Source organism: Capricornis sumatraensis, chromosome 12 (assembly GCF_032405125.1).
Source record: "Capricornis sumatraensis isolate serow.1 chromosome 12, serow.2, whole genome shotgun sequence".
In the NCBI taxonomy this organism is placed as follows: Eukaryota; Metazoa; Chordata; class Mammalia; order Artiodactyla; family Bovidae; genus Capricornis; species Capricornis sumatraensis.
In genome coordinates, this window is record NC_091080.1 from 81,177,260 (window position 1) to 81,198,639 (window position 21,380).

The 21,380-nt window shown below is 44.0% G+C and overlaps 1 protein-coding gene across 1 annotated transcript in view; it reads left to right on the plus strand.

The window, feature by feature from the left end:
* Window positions 1-466: 466 nt before the first annotated feature.
* The window catches only part of DNAJC3 (DnaJ heat shock protein family (Hsp40) member C3), a 61,055-nt gene continuing 40,141 nt past the window's right edge, over window positions 467-21,380 (plus strand). Inside the window, exons 1-2 of the mRNA XM_068984340.1 lie at window positions 467-653; window positions 21,261-21,371. Of these exons, the coding sequence (XP_068840441.1) occupies window positions 572-653; window positions 21,261-21,371 (193 nt within the window). The 5' untranslated portion in view covers window positions 467-571. The remainder of the gene's footprint in view (window positions 654-21,260; window positions 21,372-21,380) is intronic.

The window sequence follows — 21,380 nt, forward strand, 5'->3', positions numbered from 1 at the left end:
CGGACGCGTCGGCTTCCCTTCTCTCTCTCCAAACAACACACCGGAAAACCTCAGATTGCTGACAGCCTTCTCCTAGCCAAGCCGGCGCGCTGGGGGCCGACCCAAAAAGAATTGGGCGGCCTGCGCATGCGGACTCGGCGGCCGCCACACAAGCCTCCCCGGGCCGCCTCCCCTCGGCCCGGCCGCGGCGGTTTAGAGCTCCTGACAGCTCCGCCACCGGCGGACGCAGCCTCGTCTCGTGCTTCCACGTTACCCTATCAGAGACGGGGCGGGGCGGCGGCCCCCGCGGCCTATCAGCGCGAACCACGATCCCGGCGAGCCCAGTAGGAGCGCAGCCAGGAAGGAGGCGATTGGGCCGTGGCGGCTTTGGGGGCGTGGCGTAGCCAGGGCTCCGCCCGCCGCCGCCGCCGCCGCCGCCGCCGCTGCCTCCTCCCTCCCCTGGGCGCCAGCCGCCTTAGGCCCGAGCGAGAGCGGACGGCGGGCGGGCGGCCGCAGCTGCAGCCTGAGCGCCGCGGCCGGGGGCTGGTGGGCCCCGCAGCTTTGCTCCTCCTCTGCGCCCGCGCTCTCGGACATGGTGGCCCCCGGCTCTGTGACCAGCCGGCTGGGCTCGGTGTTCCCCTTCCTGCTGGTCCTGGTGGACCTGCAGTACGAAGGTGAGTCGTGTCCCGCCCCGGCCCGGAGGAGGCGCGCTCCGGGTGGGGTGGAGGGGCGGCCAGGCCTCCCGGCGCTTCCCCGCCGAGCGTCTCGGGGCGGCCAGGGCGGGAGCCGGGGACTCCGCGGCCGGCCTGGGCCCGAGCCCGCCCCAGGGCGGGGGCCGGCTCCCGGTTCCGGGTTTGTCTGGGGGAGAGGTGCGGGCGGCGGCGGGCCGCGGGACCGCGGGTATGGACTGAGGAGCCGGGCCGGTGGGCTAGGCGGGAAGCGGGGCGGCGACTTCTGGGGAATCTTAGGGCGCGGAGACCCGGGCGGCCTCGCTTGGGACCCTCGATCGGCGCCGGGGGCTCCGGGTCGGCGGTGCTGGGAGGAGGCTGTAAAGGTGGCCCAAAGGGAGGGTTCTTTGGCTTTGGAGTTCCAGGAGGTGGAGGGGACAGTGTCGTGTTGGATGTTAGAAGTGAGTAACCGTCACCCCACTCTGTTCTGGGTTGTGTCTCGAAGTTGTTAGCTTGGTGCGTTAAGGAGCCGCTGCTGAAATTCAAGCTCCCGGCGGGCAAGGCACTAAAAAGTTTGTGGCTTTACAGTTTCCAGTCTGGTGTCACTCAACCTTTCCTTTTACGAGTTCCCTGGGGTGGGGGTGGGGTGGTAGGGAATCCACTTTTAAGAAGATACGAACGCTAATTTTCACTGCAGTCCTACAGTTTGGCATGTTGGCTGCCCTTAACAGAACAGGAAACTGAGAGTTGTACCGTCTTAGTTGTCAGCGGACAGGAGTAAGAATGAAAGCCGCGAGTGCCCATTAATCTGATGCTCCAAGCGTGGTTACCCTGCGGAATATTCGAGTATAGTGAAGTTATCTCGTGCACTCCACTGTTTCCAGTCCCGTGTACAGGCTAGTAGTCACGGAGGTCAAATTAAACAGTTTAATATTGGACTATTAGAGGGAGTGAGGAGCTGAACGCAGAAATTGTTTCTGGTAAAATCCCCTCCAGATTTTCAGCTTACAAAAAGAGTAATACTCTCCGATTTTTAGGTCTTATTCATAGCAGCGTTTTTTTTGGGGGGGGGCGAGCGGTGTTCTGGAGGACCATATTTTTTTTTTAAATCAGAAAGCAGAATATGTGGGATGGCAACATTGGGAAAAAGAATTTGACAGTGAGGCTGCCCCAGAAAAATATGTGGAATTGGAACTGGAATGCCTGGACCGTGACCTTTAATATAGGTCATGTATTCCACTTCTTTTACGTATTTTAATGTTAAATGTCTCCTACCCTATGAAGTGTAGTACTAATGTTGAGTTAGCATTAATTAATTTTGGCCACTTAAGAGAAAGTTGAGCTTCTGTGATGGCTCAGATGGTAAAGAATCCGCCTGTAGTGCGGGAGACGTGGGTTTGATCCCTGGGTCGGGAAGATACCCTTGAGAAGGGAATGGCAACTCACTCCAGTGTCCTGGGCTGGAGAATTCCATGGACAGAGAAGCCTGGTGGGCTACAGTCCTTGGGATTGCAAAGAGTTGGACACCAATGATGGAGTGATACTTCACTTTGAAGAGAAAGTTGCCTATGTTCTGCTTAATGTGAGTTATTATTTTAAGTTACACAGGTATACACTTGTGTAAGATTTGCCTTTTCCACTGGCTTATTGGCTGTCTTTTTAGAATCACTGTTCTGTATATGATTTCTGTAGGACTTTAACACTTCATATCTATCTTGTAGTATTTTCCAGAAGGAAAACCTCACCCGAGAGCTATTCACCCAGTGTGGAACGCGGGGTGACATTTCACAAAGGGGTGCCAAAGTGCTGTCTTCTTTAGGGTATTGTCTGTGTGAAGTAGCCAGGACTTGGTCCAGGTGGTAGAGAAGAAAGGAAAAAGTTCTTAAACTTATTGACGGTGACTGGCACCCTCCTGGGCACCTTTCTGTAAGCTGTCTCCTGTTCATGGAGGTACAAGATGTTGTTTCTACTCTCCAGATGAGGAAACTGAGGCTCTAAGAATTTAGCTTGGATAAGGTCACATAGCTGTTAACTCTAAGAGACATAAGTTGAACTTACATTATTTGACTCTAAAGTTCATCTTGCTTGTGGACTGGAGACAGAAGTTAAGTGGCTGAGGGTATCCTGTGGGCCCAAGCACTTGTAAGTAGTGGCAGCTGAGAAAATTCAGCCTTTTTATTTGTTTGTTTGCCACCAGCAGTAATGAACAGGAAGAGAATTTCCTGACATCTTTTATACAGTGGTTCTCCAGCTTGAGTGTGTGGTCACCTGGATTCCTTTTTAAACAAAGGGCTGAGCCTCACTCCCAAAGTCCTTGATTCAGTAAGTCTAGGTGGGACCTGAAATTTTGCATATCTAAAAAGGAATCCCTGGTATAATGAGTTATGCAGTGGAGTTAAATTAGATATCTGTTGGGTAAATCAGGTATCTATTTTATTTGATGGAGATATAAAGATAGGAAAGAACCTCTGACAGCAAGCTGTCAGCTCCAGTTTTCCCAAGTAAGTTGTGTGTCTGAGTTTTCTAACTTAAGTCTTTCTGGAGGCATTTAGGACTACTTGATTCCACTGTTGAGCCCAAGGCTTGGAGACAGAAGGAACAGAACAGGTATGAGAAGGGTGAATATGAAACAAAGAGTTGTATTGCAGAGTGTCCCCAATAATTAGCTTAGGGGCCTAGTTTTGTCTGATTTAAAAATACTTATTTTTTCCCCTAGGCTTTTCTGTTAATTGTAATTCAGAGAATTGAAGTATTTAATAGGCTCATGAATTGAAAGGTTAAATCTTTTAGCACCCCTTTTCAAAAAGGCCTTTGAAAAAAGGAAGTCTGAAGCACTAGTTTAGGAATAGAATTTTTGGAGCAGAAGGAAAACTTTTGTATTATCTACTTTAGTATTCTTATGTTACAGATAAGGAGCTATTTTAATTCTCTGCTAATGGTGTGTTCTATTTGGTGATTTAAGTGGGAACATAACCTGGGAACCAAACCTTCTTTTATCTCTTTCTTCCTTAACATTCTTTCTGTACGCAGTTTATCTTTATTTCACTGAACTGACCTGACAAAACCATATTCTTTGGACACTGGGAAAAGAATGGTTACAAAAGATGGTGATACTTTTTATGCGAACTGTGCTCGCTAGGATTTTCTTGACATTATTTAAATATGAAGATAATAAATAGCAAAAGCAAAGGACTTTCAGTAATTTATATACCCCCTACCCCTTACCTGTGGTTTCTCTTTTCTTGGTTTCGGTTACTTGTGGTAAGCTGTGGTGTGAAAATATTAAATGGGAAATTCCAGAGATAAACAATTCATAAGTTTTAAATTGCAAACCTTTCTGAATAGCATGATGAAATCTCACGCGGTCTTGCTCTGGCCATGAATCATCTCTTTGTCCCCTGTATCCAGCCTGTCACTTAGTAGCCATCTGGATTATCAGCACTACTTCAGGGCTTGTGTTCAGGTAACCCTTCTTGTACTTAATAATGGCCCTAAAGTGCAAACCTAGAGATGCTGACAATTTGGAGGTTTGGATGTGCCAAGAGAAACTGTAAACTGCTGCCTTTAAGTGAAAAAAGTCTGTGTCTTAGTAAGGAAAGAAAAAACAAAACAAAACTGTATGCTAAGTTGCTAAGATCTGTGGTAAGAATCAATCTCCTATCTGTGAAATTGTGAAAAAGGAAAAAGTTAATTTGTGCTAGTTTGGCCATTGCACCTCAGACGACAGAGTTTGTGGTCACAGTGTGATAAGTGCTTAGGTAAGATGGAAAAGGCATTCCATTTGTACAATAAGATGTTTTGAGAAGAGGGCACAACATTCACATCTTTTATTATAGTATATTGCTATAATTGTTCTATTTTACTATTGTTGATCTCTGTGTCTAATTTATAAATCAACCTTATCATAATGATAAGTGCGTATGAATAGGAAAATATAATGTGTACATAGTGTGTGTGTGAAAGTCACTCAGTCATGTCCGACTCGTTGCAACCACATGGACTATAGAGTCCATGGAATTCTCTAGGCCAGAATGCTGGAGTGGGTAGCCTTTCTCTTCTCCAGGGTATCTTCCTGATCCAGGGCTCGAACTCAGGTCTCCTGCATTGTGGGCAGATTCTTTACCAGCTGAGCCACAAGGGAAGCTGAAGAATAATGGAGTGGGTAGCCTGTCCCTTCTCCAGCGGCTCTTCCTGACTCAGTAATCGAACCGGGGTCTCATGCATTGCAGGTGGATTCTTTACCAATTGAGCTATCAGGGATGCCCTAAGTGTATATATAGGGTTCAGTACTATCTGTGGTTTTGATAACCATGGGGATTTTGGAATGTATTCCCTGAGAATAAGGGGGATCTCCTGTAAACTAAGTATTCTGGCAGACTCTCAGAGAGCTTCTAGAAAATTATTTTAAGTTCATCTAATGATATAGGCTTTTAGCAGTAGTGTCCGGGTCCCAATTCGCTTGACTGGTTAGCACTTACTGAGCAAGTGCCCAGAAATGGAGTAGTTTAGTTTCTGTGGGATGGGGGGAGTTGTGCTGAAATGGGATGGCCAATAGTCAATAGGCTTTACTTTCCCATATGAAGTTAATGAATTGTGGTTAAGTTTAATTTCTGTTGCCATAGTGTTCCTTTGATTATTGTCCAGTTATTAATCTTTCTTTGTATGGAAATATCATGGGAACGCAGTCACTTGCTCTTAAGAACAAAAACATCATGTCAGCCATAAATTGATTTTTCAAGATCTTTGGGATGCTGCTTTTTAAGTTTTTGAAGATAAGTTTTAAAAATCTGATGAGTTTGTGTTATTCAGAGTTCTAGAATACAAAGACTGATTTAATCAGTTAGCAGAGGCTTCACCATAGTGTTCTTCATAGGTGAGATACATGCAGTATAGAACTCTTGCCTTTTGTCTTTGCATTTATAGATAACTTGGGGATATAACACATGTTTTGTGAAGCATCTGTGTTCTCTTGCTACTTGCTCAATGTGGATTTCATGATCCATCTTGTAGTCAGTCCATTGGAAGCACCCTTTAATTTTCTTGTCCGTGTAATCTTTGGTTTTATTCACGTGCCAAAATTTGAACTGATTTAAATTCAACCTGGCCAGCTGGTTTGTTGAACCTCAGAGCTGATCATGGATGGAGAAAAATGAAGATAACCTTGCTGGCAGGTCTCATTTAAGCCTATAGTCTCTATTTCCAATGCATACTCAGTACTGCTAACATTCCTCCCTACAGTTCCTACAGTTCCCTAGTGTTCTTGAAAGTCCGTGTCTCACACTTTTTCTTCTTTCTTTAAATTTCCAGCTGAAATCCTCCTTTCTTTTCTTCCTCCTTCTTTATTTTGGCTGCACGAGGTCTTAGTTGTGGCATGCCGGATCTAGTTCCCTGACCAGGGATGGAACCCAGATCCCCTGAGAACTCAGAGTCTTAGCCACTGGACCACCAGGAAAGTCCCTCTTCCTCATTCTTTGTGATCAGGGGTCCCCAGCCTCTGGATCTCATGCCTGTTGGTCTGAAGTGAAGCTGATGTGATGATAATAGAAATAAAGTACCCAATAAATGTGGTGAGCTTGAATCATCCTGAAACTGTCTTCCCTCCTCAACCCTATCCGTGGAAAAATTGTCTTCTAGGAAACCTGTCCCTGGCGCTAAAAAGGTTGGGGACTGCTGTTTTAGACTTTTTTGTCTTTATTGAGAAAATGAACGCCATCACAGGGCAGTTTCTTCTTCTTTCTACCTCTGAATTTAGTAGCCTATCTGTATTTATACCCATTCTGCTACTTTTCTTAACATTAATGATTGAAAAATAAAATCCCTCCTCTTGGCAAAATCCAATTTTATACTTATGCCCTGGATTCCATTTCCTGTCACCATCTGAAAATACTGCTTCTACAGTTACAGTTTTTCTCCTGTACCATCGCTTTCTTCCTCTGCTGGGTCACTGACATCAGCACTCCAGCGTGCTGTAATGTCCATCTTAAACTGGGCTTCGATGTTACGTGTTGCGTTAGCTACTGTCTCTCCTGCTATATGCTCATCTTCTATTCTCTTCTCAACACTGTAGAGCCTGCAAAGCCTTATGTATCTGACTCCTCCTATTTACTTAGCTCTTTTTTTGTCTTAATCGTCTCTTTCACTGGGCTCCTGCCACATCAACTTGACTTCCAAATGCCCAGCTCATTTCTGATGTAGGTGTCTTTATTCTTGTTGTTCCTATACTCTGAAGGTTTCAGAGAACAGCTTTCCAAATGAGCGTTCATATTTCAGCCCTGACATACTATTTAAGAAGCGTGCTCTAGGTCGGTTAATAACCTCCCTTTGCCTTTTTGTGTTTTCTTCGTAAAACTTAATGTTGTCCTCAGTTACTTGATTTGTATTTCTTGTCTGTCTGCCTCTCTAGAATATAAGCTTTATGGAAGGTGCTCTTATCTCTGTACCTAAACTATGTTGACATGGAGTAGATTTGCAACAAGTGTTTTCAAAATGGATGAGTGAGGTTGACTGTTCTAACTTTTTTTTTTATATGAATCCTTCTAAACTGATTTTCCAAGCTGAAATTCATTGAAAAAGGTAACCCATCACAACATGTATGCTTTCACATTTAACTGAAGCGAAGACTAAAGTCCTTTGGAATTGAGCAAACGTGGTTACAACAGATGTTATTTTCCTAGTTTACCCAGGAAGATTTTGGTGTAGACATAGTTCATATGTACTTGCTACGTAATTCAGCCTTGTCTTCCTTTTAAGTCTGTGTGTGTGTGCGCGCACGCACGTGCTCAGTTGTAAGTCAGGCTGTGTGTGTGTGTGTGTGCGCATGTGCTCAGTTGTGTCCACCTCTCTGCAGCAACATGGACTGTAGCAGAATACTGGAGCAGGTTGTCATTTCCTCCTCCAGGGGATCTTCCCTCCTCCGGGGAATCTTCCCACCCCTGGGATCGAACGTGTGTCTCTGCTGTCTCCTATATTGGCAGGTGGATTCTTTACCACTAGTGCCACCTGGGAGTTTTTGGCTTTGAATACTAAAACAGTTGTTAGGTTAGGGTGATTGGAAAGAGATGCTTGCAAGGTCTAGGGGTTCCAGCTCAGTGTATTTCCAGCTCAGTGTATTTTTATTAAAACTGTTTTGTCATTGGTCCTTACTCGACTGTGGAATTGTGAAGATAATGAACTTCCTGCTCTTTGGTCAGATTCCACTGTTCTCTGTGTTTCTGTCTTGAGGCTTCTTTCTCTGCCCCGGCTTGCTCTGATCTTGGGTTTAGATAGGACCTTTTACAGACAGTACTTTTTTCCCCTGCCGCATTATGTTCTTTTTCCCTGCCTGTGTTCGGTTTTAGAATGATCCTAAAGTTCTCTTTCTCCCTGACATTCTTCTGTGCTCCAGCCTGAACAGCCCCCCGGGCTAGCTTCCCTTCTGCCACCTGGCCTTGGCTTGAGCCTTAGCGTCTCTGACCTTTGGTTCTTGACTTTTTCAGTCTGGTTGTTCTAGTCTTGGTTGTGACTCTCAGCACATCATACGTTTTAAGCCCTCAACTTTGTTTCTTAAAATTGTTTTTTCTCTGTAAAAATATGACAGACTCTAATACTGTTATAACTTCAGGAAAAGACTTAGCTGCTTCACCTTTTCCCCTGTCCATGCTGTATATTTGGCTTACTATTGTCTGTGGAAAAACCGGTTTGTTTAATGCTGCTCAGGAGACAGCAGGATGTTTGGTTGTCTTATCTCAGAAGTAGGAGGCCTCTCTCATTGTTACTGTCTCCCAGGATGTGGCAAAGGAATAAAAATTATCCATAGCTTAAAATGCACAGTTGAGATACTGCAGAAGCAGCCACATTTACAATTTTTAAAGAAACATATTAGTGTCTGTATGACTCTTTGGTGGGTTTGATTTTTATGATTGTTATTGTGTATCTTGGATTCTGTTATATTGATGAACTGTAATACATTTAAGAAAGAAGGAATTTAGTTACATTCATTCAATAAATATTGAGTACCTACTTTGTGCAAGGTACTGGACTCAGTGGTATATAAAGAAGAAAAGACAGTTCCTCCTCTCGGGCTTGCTTTTGGTCTTTTTGGAACTTGGCAGGCCAGCTGTGCAGGTCAGCTTATTGAGGCTAGGGGATTGCAGAGTGAAGTCCTGTGCTTGTGAGTGGAGGGATGCACAGTGTAGGAGAAACTGTCCCCACCTTCTCACTGAATTAGTTAGGGAAAGTTTCACAGGCGAACTGGCGTTTGAGGGCAGAATCCTGATGGAGGAGAGAACTTTGCCAGGGGGGCAGGTGGGGAAGGTGTTTCTGTGGAGCAGCAAGTTGAAAGGGATGCATCGTGAGAACTGATGTGTTCAGGGAGGTTCCGCCCATTCCCTGTGCTTGTGTGTGTGTCAGTTGCTCAGTCGTGTCCAACTCTTTGCGACCCCATGGACTGTAGCCCACCAGGTTCCTCTGTCCATAGAATTCTCCAGGCAAGAATACTGGAGTGGGTTGCCATTCCCTACTGCAGGGCATCTTCCCGACCCAGGGATCGAACCTAGGTCTCCCACATTGCAGGCAGAGTCTTTAGCGCTTGAGATTGAGGGGTGATGAGGCTGGACCCAGATGAGGGACCTGATCATGCAGGGTCCTGTTTGCCTTTAGATCTGAAGGGACTTGGATTGAATCTCGCCAGTGCTGTGCAAACACTGCAGAATTGTTATTAGGAATGCATTTTGGGAGGATTTCTCTGGCCGTAGCAGGAGGCTGGACTTGGAGGAGGGTGGGGAAATATCCCAGTTAGGAGGCATGCCCTCTCTTTTGGGGGGAAAAAGGGCTATACAGCCACCACTTACACACTGTGGCAAGTTCTGTTATGGAAAAGTGACCGAGGTGCACTGGGGGAATAATAATTAATTCTCCCTGGAAGACTGAAATTTTTATAGAGGAAGTCATATTTACTTATCACATTGTTAGATGGAAGTGATGTTAGATAAGATAGTAACATAATAAGGGTCTGAGTTTTAGGTAAAAGGCACAAGAAATGCTGGGTACCCCTTTCAATCATAGAAGGCAAGAGAAGCTTAGTTTGGAGAGGAACTTGACCTTTTTGGAGGGTCACCTCATTGCTTTATTTGAAGGACTAGCGCAAATGAAAGAGCCCAGGTGGATGTTTTGGTCCAACTTATAGAAAAGGTCACGGTAACCCCAACATGCATGCACGGCCTCAGTGACTGAGAAAGTGGCCCTGTGGCTGTGGGAAGCCAGGCTGGGGCTCAGCTCTCAGGGTCGCTGTCCCCCAGGGTGTGCTTGTCAGAGAGATCCTCTGCCGTGCCAGATTCACGGGGCCCCATCTTGTGCACGCTGGTGTCGTGGTCACCCAGGTCTTTGGATTTCATCTGCTCATTCAGGTAATGAGTCTCAGGGAAGTAGCCCAAGCAGGTATTGTTTAGTCAGTAACCAGCTTGTGCCGTTCCCTCAGGTGCTTTTCAGAAGTAACACATGTTCTGTTGTGTTCCGCCGGCTTGCTGTCCGAGTCCTCCTGGTTTAGCTTCTTGATACCCTGAAGAATTTGGGATTCAGCCTCCTCGTTGGTCTGTAGCTTCATCAGTGTCTCAGCGTATTCTCTGTCCTCGTGAGACTGCTGAAGGAGATATTGGGCATATCCTTCGCAGCCACACCGTCAGGATCAAAGCGGCAAGACACGGCCAGGGAGATGCAGGAGGCAAGGAGCGCCAGGTGGATCTGCCAGTTGATGGCGGCCCCGGAGTCCTGGTGGTCGCTTGGGCACACCTGTGAGGGGCACTCGGTCGTCGCGGCAGGTGGCCGAGGCACCCTCCAGGGTGCCATGGGGAGGATGGCAGTGCTGGTTTGGCCCAGCCTCTGGCAAGCACTGTTGAAGCGGGAAACTGCAGTGGCTCTCTGTAGGACGTGTGGCCCGAGGCATCTGGAATAAATAGCTGAAAGAACTTTGCACATGTACTCTTGGCTCCCACTAAACCTCAGGGTCTACCTCTGAGATTGGAACAGTTGTGGTTAAAATGTTCCATTAAATGATGGGTTGGGTGAGTGAAGCATGCAAAGCTGAGCAACTGTGGAGAGAGAGCTTAGCCTGGTTTATATGGCGGAAAGGTTTCTGAGTTGTGCTGCAAATAAGCTAGGCTTTGAAATTGAGTCATGTTCTGACAGTTACCATGAGTCTACAGGTAGCTTGGGTGACTTCGCTGAGCCTTAGATTCCTCAGTTATCAAAGTATGAGAAATGTTTACTTTCTAGGTTTGTTGTGAAAATTAAGTGAAATAGATATTCTGAAAATATTGAGCATTTTTAAAAAAAATTTCTTAATTTCCTTCTGTGTTACATCTTTCCTGTTAGACGTTTTCATGACTGGATAAGGAAAGTACTGTGACTAATAGTTTAGCTCCTATCCAAATTTCTTACTTCCTCCAGCAGTCTGAAATCCTCTACTGAGTACATTGATCTGATTGTCCCTTTGAGAAAATTAAATGGGAGATGTTTGAAATCTTCTTGATAATTGAAAGGCTGCTTCCTTTACGTGTTGCGAGCACATAGATAAATCCATCAGCTTGCCTTTGAAATTAATTTTACCAGCTGTAATAGACTGGATGGTTAGAGAGTTCAGCCCCAGCATTTTCACCATTCTTACTCGATCCCTAGTTCAGTCTCTTTTTAGTGTCATTTTAACACGTTTTCTGTACACACATTTGTACATGTGATGCACAGTCTTTTAAACTTTATACTGGGAACTGTAAATGTTTATGTGGAGGTAGAGTTTATATTAGAATTTACCTTTAAAAATCGAAATAAACTGCCTTTAATTGTTTTAATTTCCCTACCCCTATCCCTTAAAAGGTTTAAGTAAGTGAAAGTTGCTCAGTTGTGTCCGACTCTTTGCGAACCCATGGACTCTAGTCAGTAGAATTCTCCAGGCCAGAATACTGGAGTGGCTAGCCTTTCCCTTCTCCAGGGGATCTTCTCAACCCAGGGATTGAACCCAGGTACCCCACATTGCAGGCAGATGCTTTACCAGCTGAGCAACAAGGGAAGCCCAAGAATGCTGGAGTGGGTAGCCTATCGCTTCTCCAGGGGGTCTTCCCGACCCAGGAATCGAAAACCGAGGCCTCCTGCATTGCAGGTGGATTATCTACCAGCTGAGCTATCAGGGAAGCCCAAAAAAGATTTAAAGTAAAACCTTACTGTGTGAAATTTTCTACATTTACCAAGGTGGGGCATGATATTATGAATCTCCCTGTACTCCTCTCCCCGTGTTAACAATGAACAACCCCTGACCAATCTTATTTCATCTGTACCTGTGGATTATTTCAGAACATTTTACATGACATCATTTCGTTTATAAATATTTTAGCGTTTATGAAAGATAAGGACTGCTTTCAGTTTTAGAATCTATATCATCTAAAAATATTCCCTGCAGTATTTGATTATAATGCTATACCTTTGAACTACAGTCTAACAGAAACATTTGAGACAGGGTTATTTTGCTCTTCTTTCTTGACTTAACCGGCTGCTTAGTTATAAAATATGTCTTTAGTGTTAACAAATACTCTCTAAAAGTTTTCAGTTTCAAGTGATAATCAGTACATCTTTAACAAAGCACATTGCTCAGTTTGTTTTCTTTTTATTGTATAAGCACATGGATACATTCTTAGCAGAGAAAAAAACTAAACCATTCAGAAATATATACTATATTCTCTTTTTTAAAGCATCAGTGAAATCTGAACACGTTTACTCTAATACAACTTGCTGTCCGTGGTTCACACCACCACAGTTCCTTCCATTCCTGCCCGCCTCTAATCTGTTTTCCACATGGCCAGCCAAAGTGATCTTTTTAAAATGTAAATCAGATCGTCATTTCCTTGCTGAAACCCATCCAATGATGTCCCTTTGCTCTTGGAGTAAAATCCAGATTTCTTACCATAGCCTGCGAGGCTAAGTGGGACCCATCCTGCCAGCCGGGAGCCTCTTCTTGATGCCTTAAAGTTGAGCTTGGTCCTGCCCAAGCCCTCTGCACTTGTTTTGTACTACTTGCCTGATCATATTTTGGCATGCTGGAGGCTTTCTGTCATTTAGGACTGCTCTCCTGCCTTTTATGTTTTAACTCAGGGAGGAGTTATTTGACTCCTAAGCACTATATTAAGCACCACTTCCTTTTCTCTGGCAGGAATGACTTGCTTGTCTGTCTTTGTTCCACGGCCTCCTCACTGCTGGAGCGGTCTGCGTGGACACCGGGCTGTGTTTTAATGTATGTTGCGTCCTGTGGGTCTGTAAGGATGTCAGTTATCTTCATTTTTGGAATGTTTTTCCTATTAGCTCCACCAATTTTGGTTCCTTAATTCTCTTGTTTGGTATTGGTTTCATAAGGATAGGTTTTTAATGCTCATCTTTGTTTTTCAGAATTGCTTGTTGCCTGTCTTTGAATTCTGATTATGAGAGAAGGCTGACTGCCTGTCTGGAGGCTGAGAAGTCTCCAGGACCCCTTCCTTCCTTTCCCTGGTTTCAGCTCTGGGCACCCCAGAGAGCTGCAGCCACCTCCACGGCATACCTCTCCTGAGAAGGTGTTTGGATATGATTTTGCCCACCAGTCTCATCCTGTCCGCTTTATGTTTTGAGAATTTTTCCAAAATTTCTGTTTTTTAGATGGCCCTCTTCTTCTTAATAAAGAATTTCGTTTTTCAGTGAGGTTATGCATGTATCTCCTTAAATAAACCTTGTCATTTCTAGAATTTGAGCCTATTGGGAGGTAGGCTTATGTGCTTAGTAGGTGACTGCTTTTTTCTATTTCCTATGGACCACTTTCTTCAAAAAAATTTTTTTAATGTAAGAGGTAATTTCTATCAGCGAGTCATTTTGAAAGGATTTAAGTTAAATTTTGTTCTTGGAAAATCTTAAAAATACACCAAAGTATAGAAAATAGTATCATGTACCACTGTGTCCTGTCAGTTCAGTTCAGTCGCTCAGTCATGTCTGACTCTCTGCGATCCCATGGACTGCAGCATGCCAGGCTTCCCTGTCCATCACCAACTCCTGGAGATTACTCAAACTCAAGTCCATCGAGTTGGTGATGCCATCCAACCATCACATCCTCTGTTGTCCCCTTCTCCTCCTGCCTTCAATCTTTCCCAGCATCAGGGTCTTTTCCAGTGAGTCAACTCTTTGCATCAGGTGGCCAAAGTAGTGGAGTTTAGCTTCAGCATCAGTCCTTCCAATGAATATTCAGGACTGATCTCCTTTAGGATGTACTGGTCGGATCTCCTTGCAGTCCAAGGGATTCTCAAGAGTCTTCTCTAACACCACAGTTCAAAAGCATCAGTTCTTCAGCGCTCAGCTTTCTTTGTAGTCCACCTCTCACATCCATACATGACTACTGGAGAAACCATAGCTTTGACTAGACGGACCTTTGTCGGCAAAGTAATGTCTCTGCTTTTTAATATGTGGTCTAGGCTGGTCATAGCTTTTCTTCTAAGGAGCAAGCGTCTTTTCATTTCATGGCTGTGTCCTGTCACCTTACTTCAAAAATAACCAGCACCTGGTGGATGTATTTTGTCTATGCTTTCATCCTCCTCCCCAAGATTATTTTGAAGGCAGTCCGGTGGAAACTCCAACATGATGCTGGAAAATAGCCTCTCTCCAGAGTCAGTGATTGCCCTGTAGGCTAGGGAGTTCTCATAAAGCTAAAGCCTGTAGGATTCTCCTCGTTGCTTTGTTATTCATTTCTGTTAAGGCTGCAATTTTATACACAATGTTCAGTAACGTCTGTTAAGTAAAACGTTAATTTCCATAATCTTCCTTAGGAAAAGCAGGTTGTATTTTTGGATATGATATGGAATTAGGTGAAACTACAGTTGACTCTCACATTCTGAATATAATCAGTTTCTAAATCTATATGGCATACTGACTTTATCTGAAGATACAGGTTAGGAGCCTGTGTCTTCATTTTAAATGGGAAAAATAATAATGCTTTCCTAGTTCACTGAAAACCCCCAACTAATTTCTCCAGATTATATCCACATACTCTTAAATAGGTTAGACGTTTTTACATTATTGCCCCCAAACAAATAGGACTTTGTAGGACCCCGAGTTTTGTTTTTTCTTTTAATTCATTGTATTGAAGTATACTTGATTTACAATATTGTATTAGTTTCTGCTCTACAGCCCAGCGAGCCAGTTATACATACATATATTTGTATAAATACACATTCTTTTTCATATGCTTTTATGGTTTATCACAAGATATTGAATATAGTCCTCTGTGCTACACAGTGGGCCTTTTTGTTTATCCATTTTATATATAAAATGGTAATCCCAGAGTTCCAGGCCATCCGTCCCCCTTGGCCACTGCAAGTCTGCTCTCTATCCCTGTGAGTCTGTTGTTCGTTTGTGTCGTATTTTAGGTTCCACATTTGAGTGTATGGTGTTTGTCTTTCTGACTGACTGCACTCAGTTTGATAATCTCTAGGTCCATGCATGCTGCTGCAGACGGCATTAGTCCGTTCTTTTTCATGGCTGAGCAGTGCTCCATCCTGTATATACACCACATCTTCTTTATCCGCTCATCTGTCGAGGGAGATTTAGATTGTTTCCATGTCTTGGTTATTGTGATTAGTGCTGCTGTAAACATAGGGGTACATTTTATCTCTTTGAATTACAGCTTTAGGACCCTGAGTTTTTGAGACCACCAATCTAAGGTTTCCTCCTTCCTTCTCTTTTTTTTCCCTTCTTCCTTCCTTCCTTATTTAGAGGGCTCCAGAAGGCAACCAGTGTAATAAAACACTACACAGAAACCCAGAAAATGCAGACTGGGCATATGAAAAGCTACCTTGATTAGTAGGGTGAAGAATAAGGTAAAGTGTATTTCATTTGGCTTTTGGCTGCATTAGGTGAAATCAGAAATTCACTAGCTTTTGATGATTGGAATGGCAGGTAGTTGTTGAGATAGGTTGCTCTGGCTGTCTTCCTGGACTCCTCTTTCTTCACTTGGCCCCTGTCCAGACAGTTGACCTAAGTCGTGGGTAGCCTTTTCCTCGCTGTTTCTGTTTCCGCTGCTGGTACTCCATGGTCTAGTCAGCATCATGTTACCTGAGTTACTGTCACCGGGACTTTATTGATTTCCCTCTTTCCTTCTGGCTGTTTACTGGCATCTTCTAGCAGAGAAAGTAAGAGAAAGTAGTGAGAAAGACCCACTCAGTAACGAAGGCATGGTGGGGAGGAGAGCTGGCTGCAGTACTGGACTTTGAGTTCTTGAAAGCCTCATTAATCTTGAGTTCTTGGCTTTTATAAAGATACGATGTTCTTTGTGTTTGGAATGCTGGATTCCCTCTTCAGGCTTGGTACATAGGTCCATCCTTCTCACTTGTCCTTCAGGGGAGACCTCCGGGAACACCGTGTCCCCCCCAACCCAGCACTGTCCAGGAGAACTTTCTGTGATGCCGGGAAATGTTCTCTATCACCCTTACTGTCCCACACACTCGCCATTAGCTAAGCGACATTTACGCTGTGAGTAGTGAGACTGACAAATTGAATTTTAAATTTTATTTGGTTTTAACTGTAGGCGCTAGGTGCCTCTGCTTGTGCCCTCTCAGAGCTCTTCGTGTATTCATTCCATCCTAACACTTACTGTGTCGTATGCTTTTCCAACATTTTATTATTAAACACGTTGCAAAGTTGAAACAATTTTATTGTGTACAGTCCTGTACCTATCACCTAAATTCTACTATTAATGTAATTACTACACATGTTTTTAATGCATATCCACCTGGGCATTTTTCTATCCATTAATCCTTTTGAAAAAATAATTTTCAAAATAACATCAGTGCACATGTCCCCAAATACTTTAACATGTGTATCATTAGCATTTGTTTTTTGCAGGGGTAAAATTTGTATACGATAAAATGTCCATTGTAAATACATATTTGCTGGATTTTGCTAACTGCATGTGTTCATGTAACCCTCGCCTCCGTCAGGGCTGGAACACTCTCAGTGCCCCAGAGACTTCTTTCTGCTCCTTCCCAGTCCTGTCTCCCACCCTCTCAAGTGATGACTGTTCAGGGTGTTTTCCCTGCAGTGGCTCCTTAGCACACTGAAAAGCTTAACATCACGTTCATTGTGAAAGAGAAATGCTACGGCGTTTAGTTTCCACATGCACCTTCTCCATGCATTTGACCTGTAGAACAACAAAAAGAATCTATCTTCTACCTAACAAGGTGCAGCTCTTCTTGTAAGTGAAGAAACGCTCACCTGTATCCTGGTTGAGAAGATATGTTTTCAACAGTCACTGTGTGCATTACTGACTCTATTAATTACCACTGTCCTGTTCAGTACTTAGTTATATAAAAACTAAATTATAAAGTTAATTTCAACAGCTTGTAAATAAAATAAAAATGGAAACTGGACAAAATCTGGTTAGTACAGTCGATTCTCTGTATTCATGGTGGTTATACTCCATATGTCATTATGAATGTTGAATTGGCAAATACTGAACCACTGCATGTGGGAGAAAATGTGGGCTTAGGATCCTGCAAGGCCTCAGGTCACTACATGTTTGTCAAGAGATCAAAACCTAACCTTGTTTTGTGTGACTTTCTGTTTAAAAATACCTTGTTTAATATAATTGGCTAACATTGAATTCATGGCCAGCAGCGTCATCATTCATGTCTGAATGAAGCTTATTTGGCAAACATGTTTTCTTTTCTTGAAAGTGATTTGCTTGTACAATACAGCTTGCAGGACCTTAGTTCCCCTGCCAGGGAGGGATTGAACCCACATCCCTGACAGTGGAAGCTCAGAGTCTTAACCACTGGACGACTAGGGAATTCCCCAAACGTATTTTTTTGAAAGGCCCAGTACGGTCTCTTGCGCTTAGGAACATGAGGAGGTACTGTGCTTGGGGGCCAGTTTTAAACAGTGAAATCAATGAAAAAGAAGGAAAAAAAAGCATAGAGAACACTTGTTTATAACATGAGAGGTGACACAGGAAGAAGGAGAATCCCCTTGTTTGACTTCAGCTCAGAACATGCTCTTCGCCTGTCCCAAGTATGTCCCCATTCTGCACATACGCATGTCCTCAAATGACCGCCAGGGGGCCTTGAATGTTAGTTTGGAGATTACAAATGAGTTTTAGGGGGTTACAAATTAATTTTAGTGAGTGAGCAAATTCTGAGACACAATCTGAATTGTGAGGCTTGACTATATATGTATACAAATAAACAGATGCGTATAAACAAGCAGAGAGAACATGTGCAAAGCCACCGCAGTCTTGAGTCTAATTAGTCATGAGGTCATAGTTGATATATATGGCATCCTTTGTTAACTTCCTGTCCCATACTTCTCATGCCTTCTGCTGGAACCTCCTCTCCTCTGGCTTCTTCACCTGATGGTGTAACTGAAACCCTCATTTCTGAAGGGTCTGAGTGCTCAATTGCCCTGTTTTTTGGTTGCTGTAGTTTTAAATGAATCTTCAGTGTTGGGCACGGAAGGACTAAGGCCCCAGAGAGTCCCCTAGGGTCCAGGGGTACCCCTCTTTGCAACCGTAGCAGCAGAGCCCATTTCTCCTTGATCAGAAACTCCCTGCAGCTGGACAGCTGGCTGCTGCTTTATCTCAGCTTCATGCTGCAAGAGGTTTGTATCTTGGAACCAAAACACTCAGCAACCATCTTAGTGAATTCTAATTGTATAATCCCTTTTGGGGATAGCATTTAAAATAAATATTATTTGCTGTTTAAATAAAATTTAAAAATATTGACCAATTCTGGTTGAAATAGGTTAATAAATGCATAATGTTCAATGCATATTAGCCAATATAAGGATTTTCCATGTAACTGAGACTTTTAACTGTAAGTACTGAGAAAAATTTAAGATAATTTTGACAGAAGACTTTTCTCAATGTATTATAGTTGTCTTTAAGTTTGGTGGGCTATGTGGTTTTTGTCAAAACTACTCAACTTTGCATTATAGCATGAAAGCAGCATTAAGCCAGGTTCAGTGAAGGGGCGTGACTGTGTCCAGTAGAATTTTATTTACAGAAGCAGTTTGCTGACCTCTATTCTAGAAGGTGGGCACACATCAGTTAATGAAACCAGATACAGTGTTATATTCTACTCTTCTTAATATAAACCTTTACAATCCATTCCCACGCATGTTCCATGAGTTTCTGCTAGTTTATCAGCAAAGTCTTGCAATTCTTTTGGTGTATAAACTTTTTTCTTTTTCTTTCTTTCTTTTTTTTTTTTTTTTTTACAATTTTTTATTGGAGCATCTTTGCTTTACAATGTTGTTAGTTTCTGCTCTACATCAGAGTGACTCAGTTATACATATATCCCATCTTTTTAGATTCCCTTCCCACGTAGGTAACGACAGAGCATTAAGTAGTAAGTTGTTTTCTTCAGGTCACAGTACATACACCTGCCTGGTGACATCCGGAGTGGTTAGGTGTGTCTGAGTGAGCATCCCCTTTCCTGGCTTCTGCCCTGAGTGGTTGTCCTTGGAGTTTTAAGTGGTGGAAGGCTGGGTGCACTGACGGTGGATGGCAAGCTGCTTCTGTGGGAAAGGCAGGCTCAGAAGGACTTGGAGGTTAAAATTGGTCCATTTCATGTAGGTTACAACCAGATGTCTCCATTTTAAGTTTGAGGGTCCCATTCTTTACTAATATGTTCTAAATACCTTAGGAGAGACTTGGAGAGACTCTGAATTCAACTATTGTTTTAATCTAGCGATCCTGATAATTAAATTTTGTGTTTGATTTCCAGCTAAATCATCTCTATGGCTACAAAAAATGAAGAGTTTGTTTTAGGGGCTACCATGGAATCTCTCAGCCAGGAGTTAGCCCTGAGCTTTTCTCCCCTCTTTAAGTACTCTAGGAGTCACCCCACAGTCCTTAATTTCATCATTACTGCCATTATGGTCAAGTGCAGCAGCCACGTGGGTTTCCCAGCCATGTGCCTCAGTTTGTGGCATGTCAACTGCAAATGATATCTTCATTAATTAATTCTATACCTGCTATAAATTACTGACTCATTTCTCATTGACACAGAATTCAGCAACAGCGCTCAAGCTCAAGGGCATGACCAAACCAATCCTTAAATCCCATTTTTGTGGCTCTGTGTCTTGGAATCACTCCCGATACCAATTGTGTATGAAAGTCTGGTTCTTTTCAGGAGACAGAAACCTCGTGGTTATTTTAAAAGAGGAAGTTTAATGTGAAGAACTGTTATGAAGGAGGGTGACTGTAATGGTGTCAAAGGAACTCTGTAGGATAGTCCAGGACCGAGAGGCAGTCCCCAGGGAAGGGTCAGCCTGGAGGGGGTCCCCTCCCCAAGGCTGGGGTGCAGACCTCATTGGAGACAGTGCAGTTGCAGCCCATTTCTTGATAGAAAAATTTGCTGAGTTGCCGGGGCTAGAGCTGGTCCACAGCAGCTGGGGAAGCAAGAAGCCACCTTCTCAGGTGTGTGGTGTCCTCGTGGGCAGTTGTGTGTGGCCGAGGGACTGGACCCTGGATGCGTGGCTAGGACAGGGCCCCTCTGGAGGTGGGCCCCCTGCACACCACGTGGCAGGGGCCAGAAGAAAGAAATGGCAGCCACAGGAACCAGGAGGGGAGCTTCCGTCAGCGCCCTTTACTGTCAAAGCCCAACATGTGCTCAGTGTAAAGAGAAATGCTTACCCACCCCAGTCCCTTCTTACAGTCCGTACTGGAGGACGGATGCGGAGCTGAGAGGCGGCACGTCGGTTATCGGCCTGTCAGTCAGATGCTGCTGTCTACTCCCAGCTCCCCAGTAGGTCCCCATTTTGCTCAGAGTGAAACCAAAGCTGAACATAGTCAGGCGCCTCTACTACTCTGACCCCATCTCATTTGTCATCTCCCTCGTTGGCTCTGTGGTGGTCATCCAGCCCTCCCTGCTGTTTCTGGAACCTAAACCCCAGGCCTTCGCACTAGGTGGTCGTCCTTCTTGGCAAACTTCTCCTAGCTAGATACCTGCATGGTGAGTCCTCACTTTCTTCAGGCAGGTCTTTGCTCAGGGAGGCCCTTGACCACCTTGTTTGACACTGAAAGCCCCACTGCTCCTGACCCTCCACCCAGGCAACTCTCCTTTTCACCTCCCGTACTTAAGTCTGACTCCTGCTGCTGTAATGTCAGGTGCCACGAGTGACTGAGGTTTTTGTTTGTTTCGCTCACTTATCCCAAATATGTAGAACAGTGCCTGGTGCCCTGTAGTTGCTCAATAAGTTCTTGATTATTATAGTGGATTCTAGTATTCATTAAAGTGAGATTCTAGTTAAACAAAGCAGTTCTAATTTTGTTGTTGTTGCCCAAAAAAGTTTGAGTATTTTTGCTAGTTAGTGTTACCCAATTTTCCTTGTATTTTGTAGAGTAGGTATGTTCTTTGGACTGATGAGGTCAATACAGGTATATTTTCGGGTGGCTTATACACTGTAAAATGAAGCCCTGTACTTGATTGTTGCTTTCTTTAGCTCACTTTTCAGCTCCTGTGACTTTTTTCATCTGAGTAGATGACTGAAGCAGACAACTATATTTTTAACATTGTATTCGTGAGAGTTCACTTGTGGTTCATGGAAAGTTAATTTCTTATTTTTTTGTTTGTTTGTTTTTAGGTGCTGAATGTGGAGTAAATGCAGATGTTGAGAAACATCTCGAATTGGGCAAGAAGCTCCTCGCAGCTGGACAGCTCGCGGACGCTTTATCTCAGTTTCACGCTGCAGTAGGTTTGTATC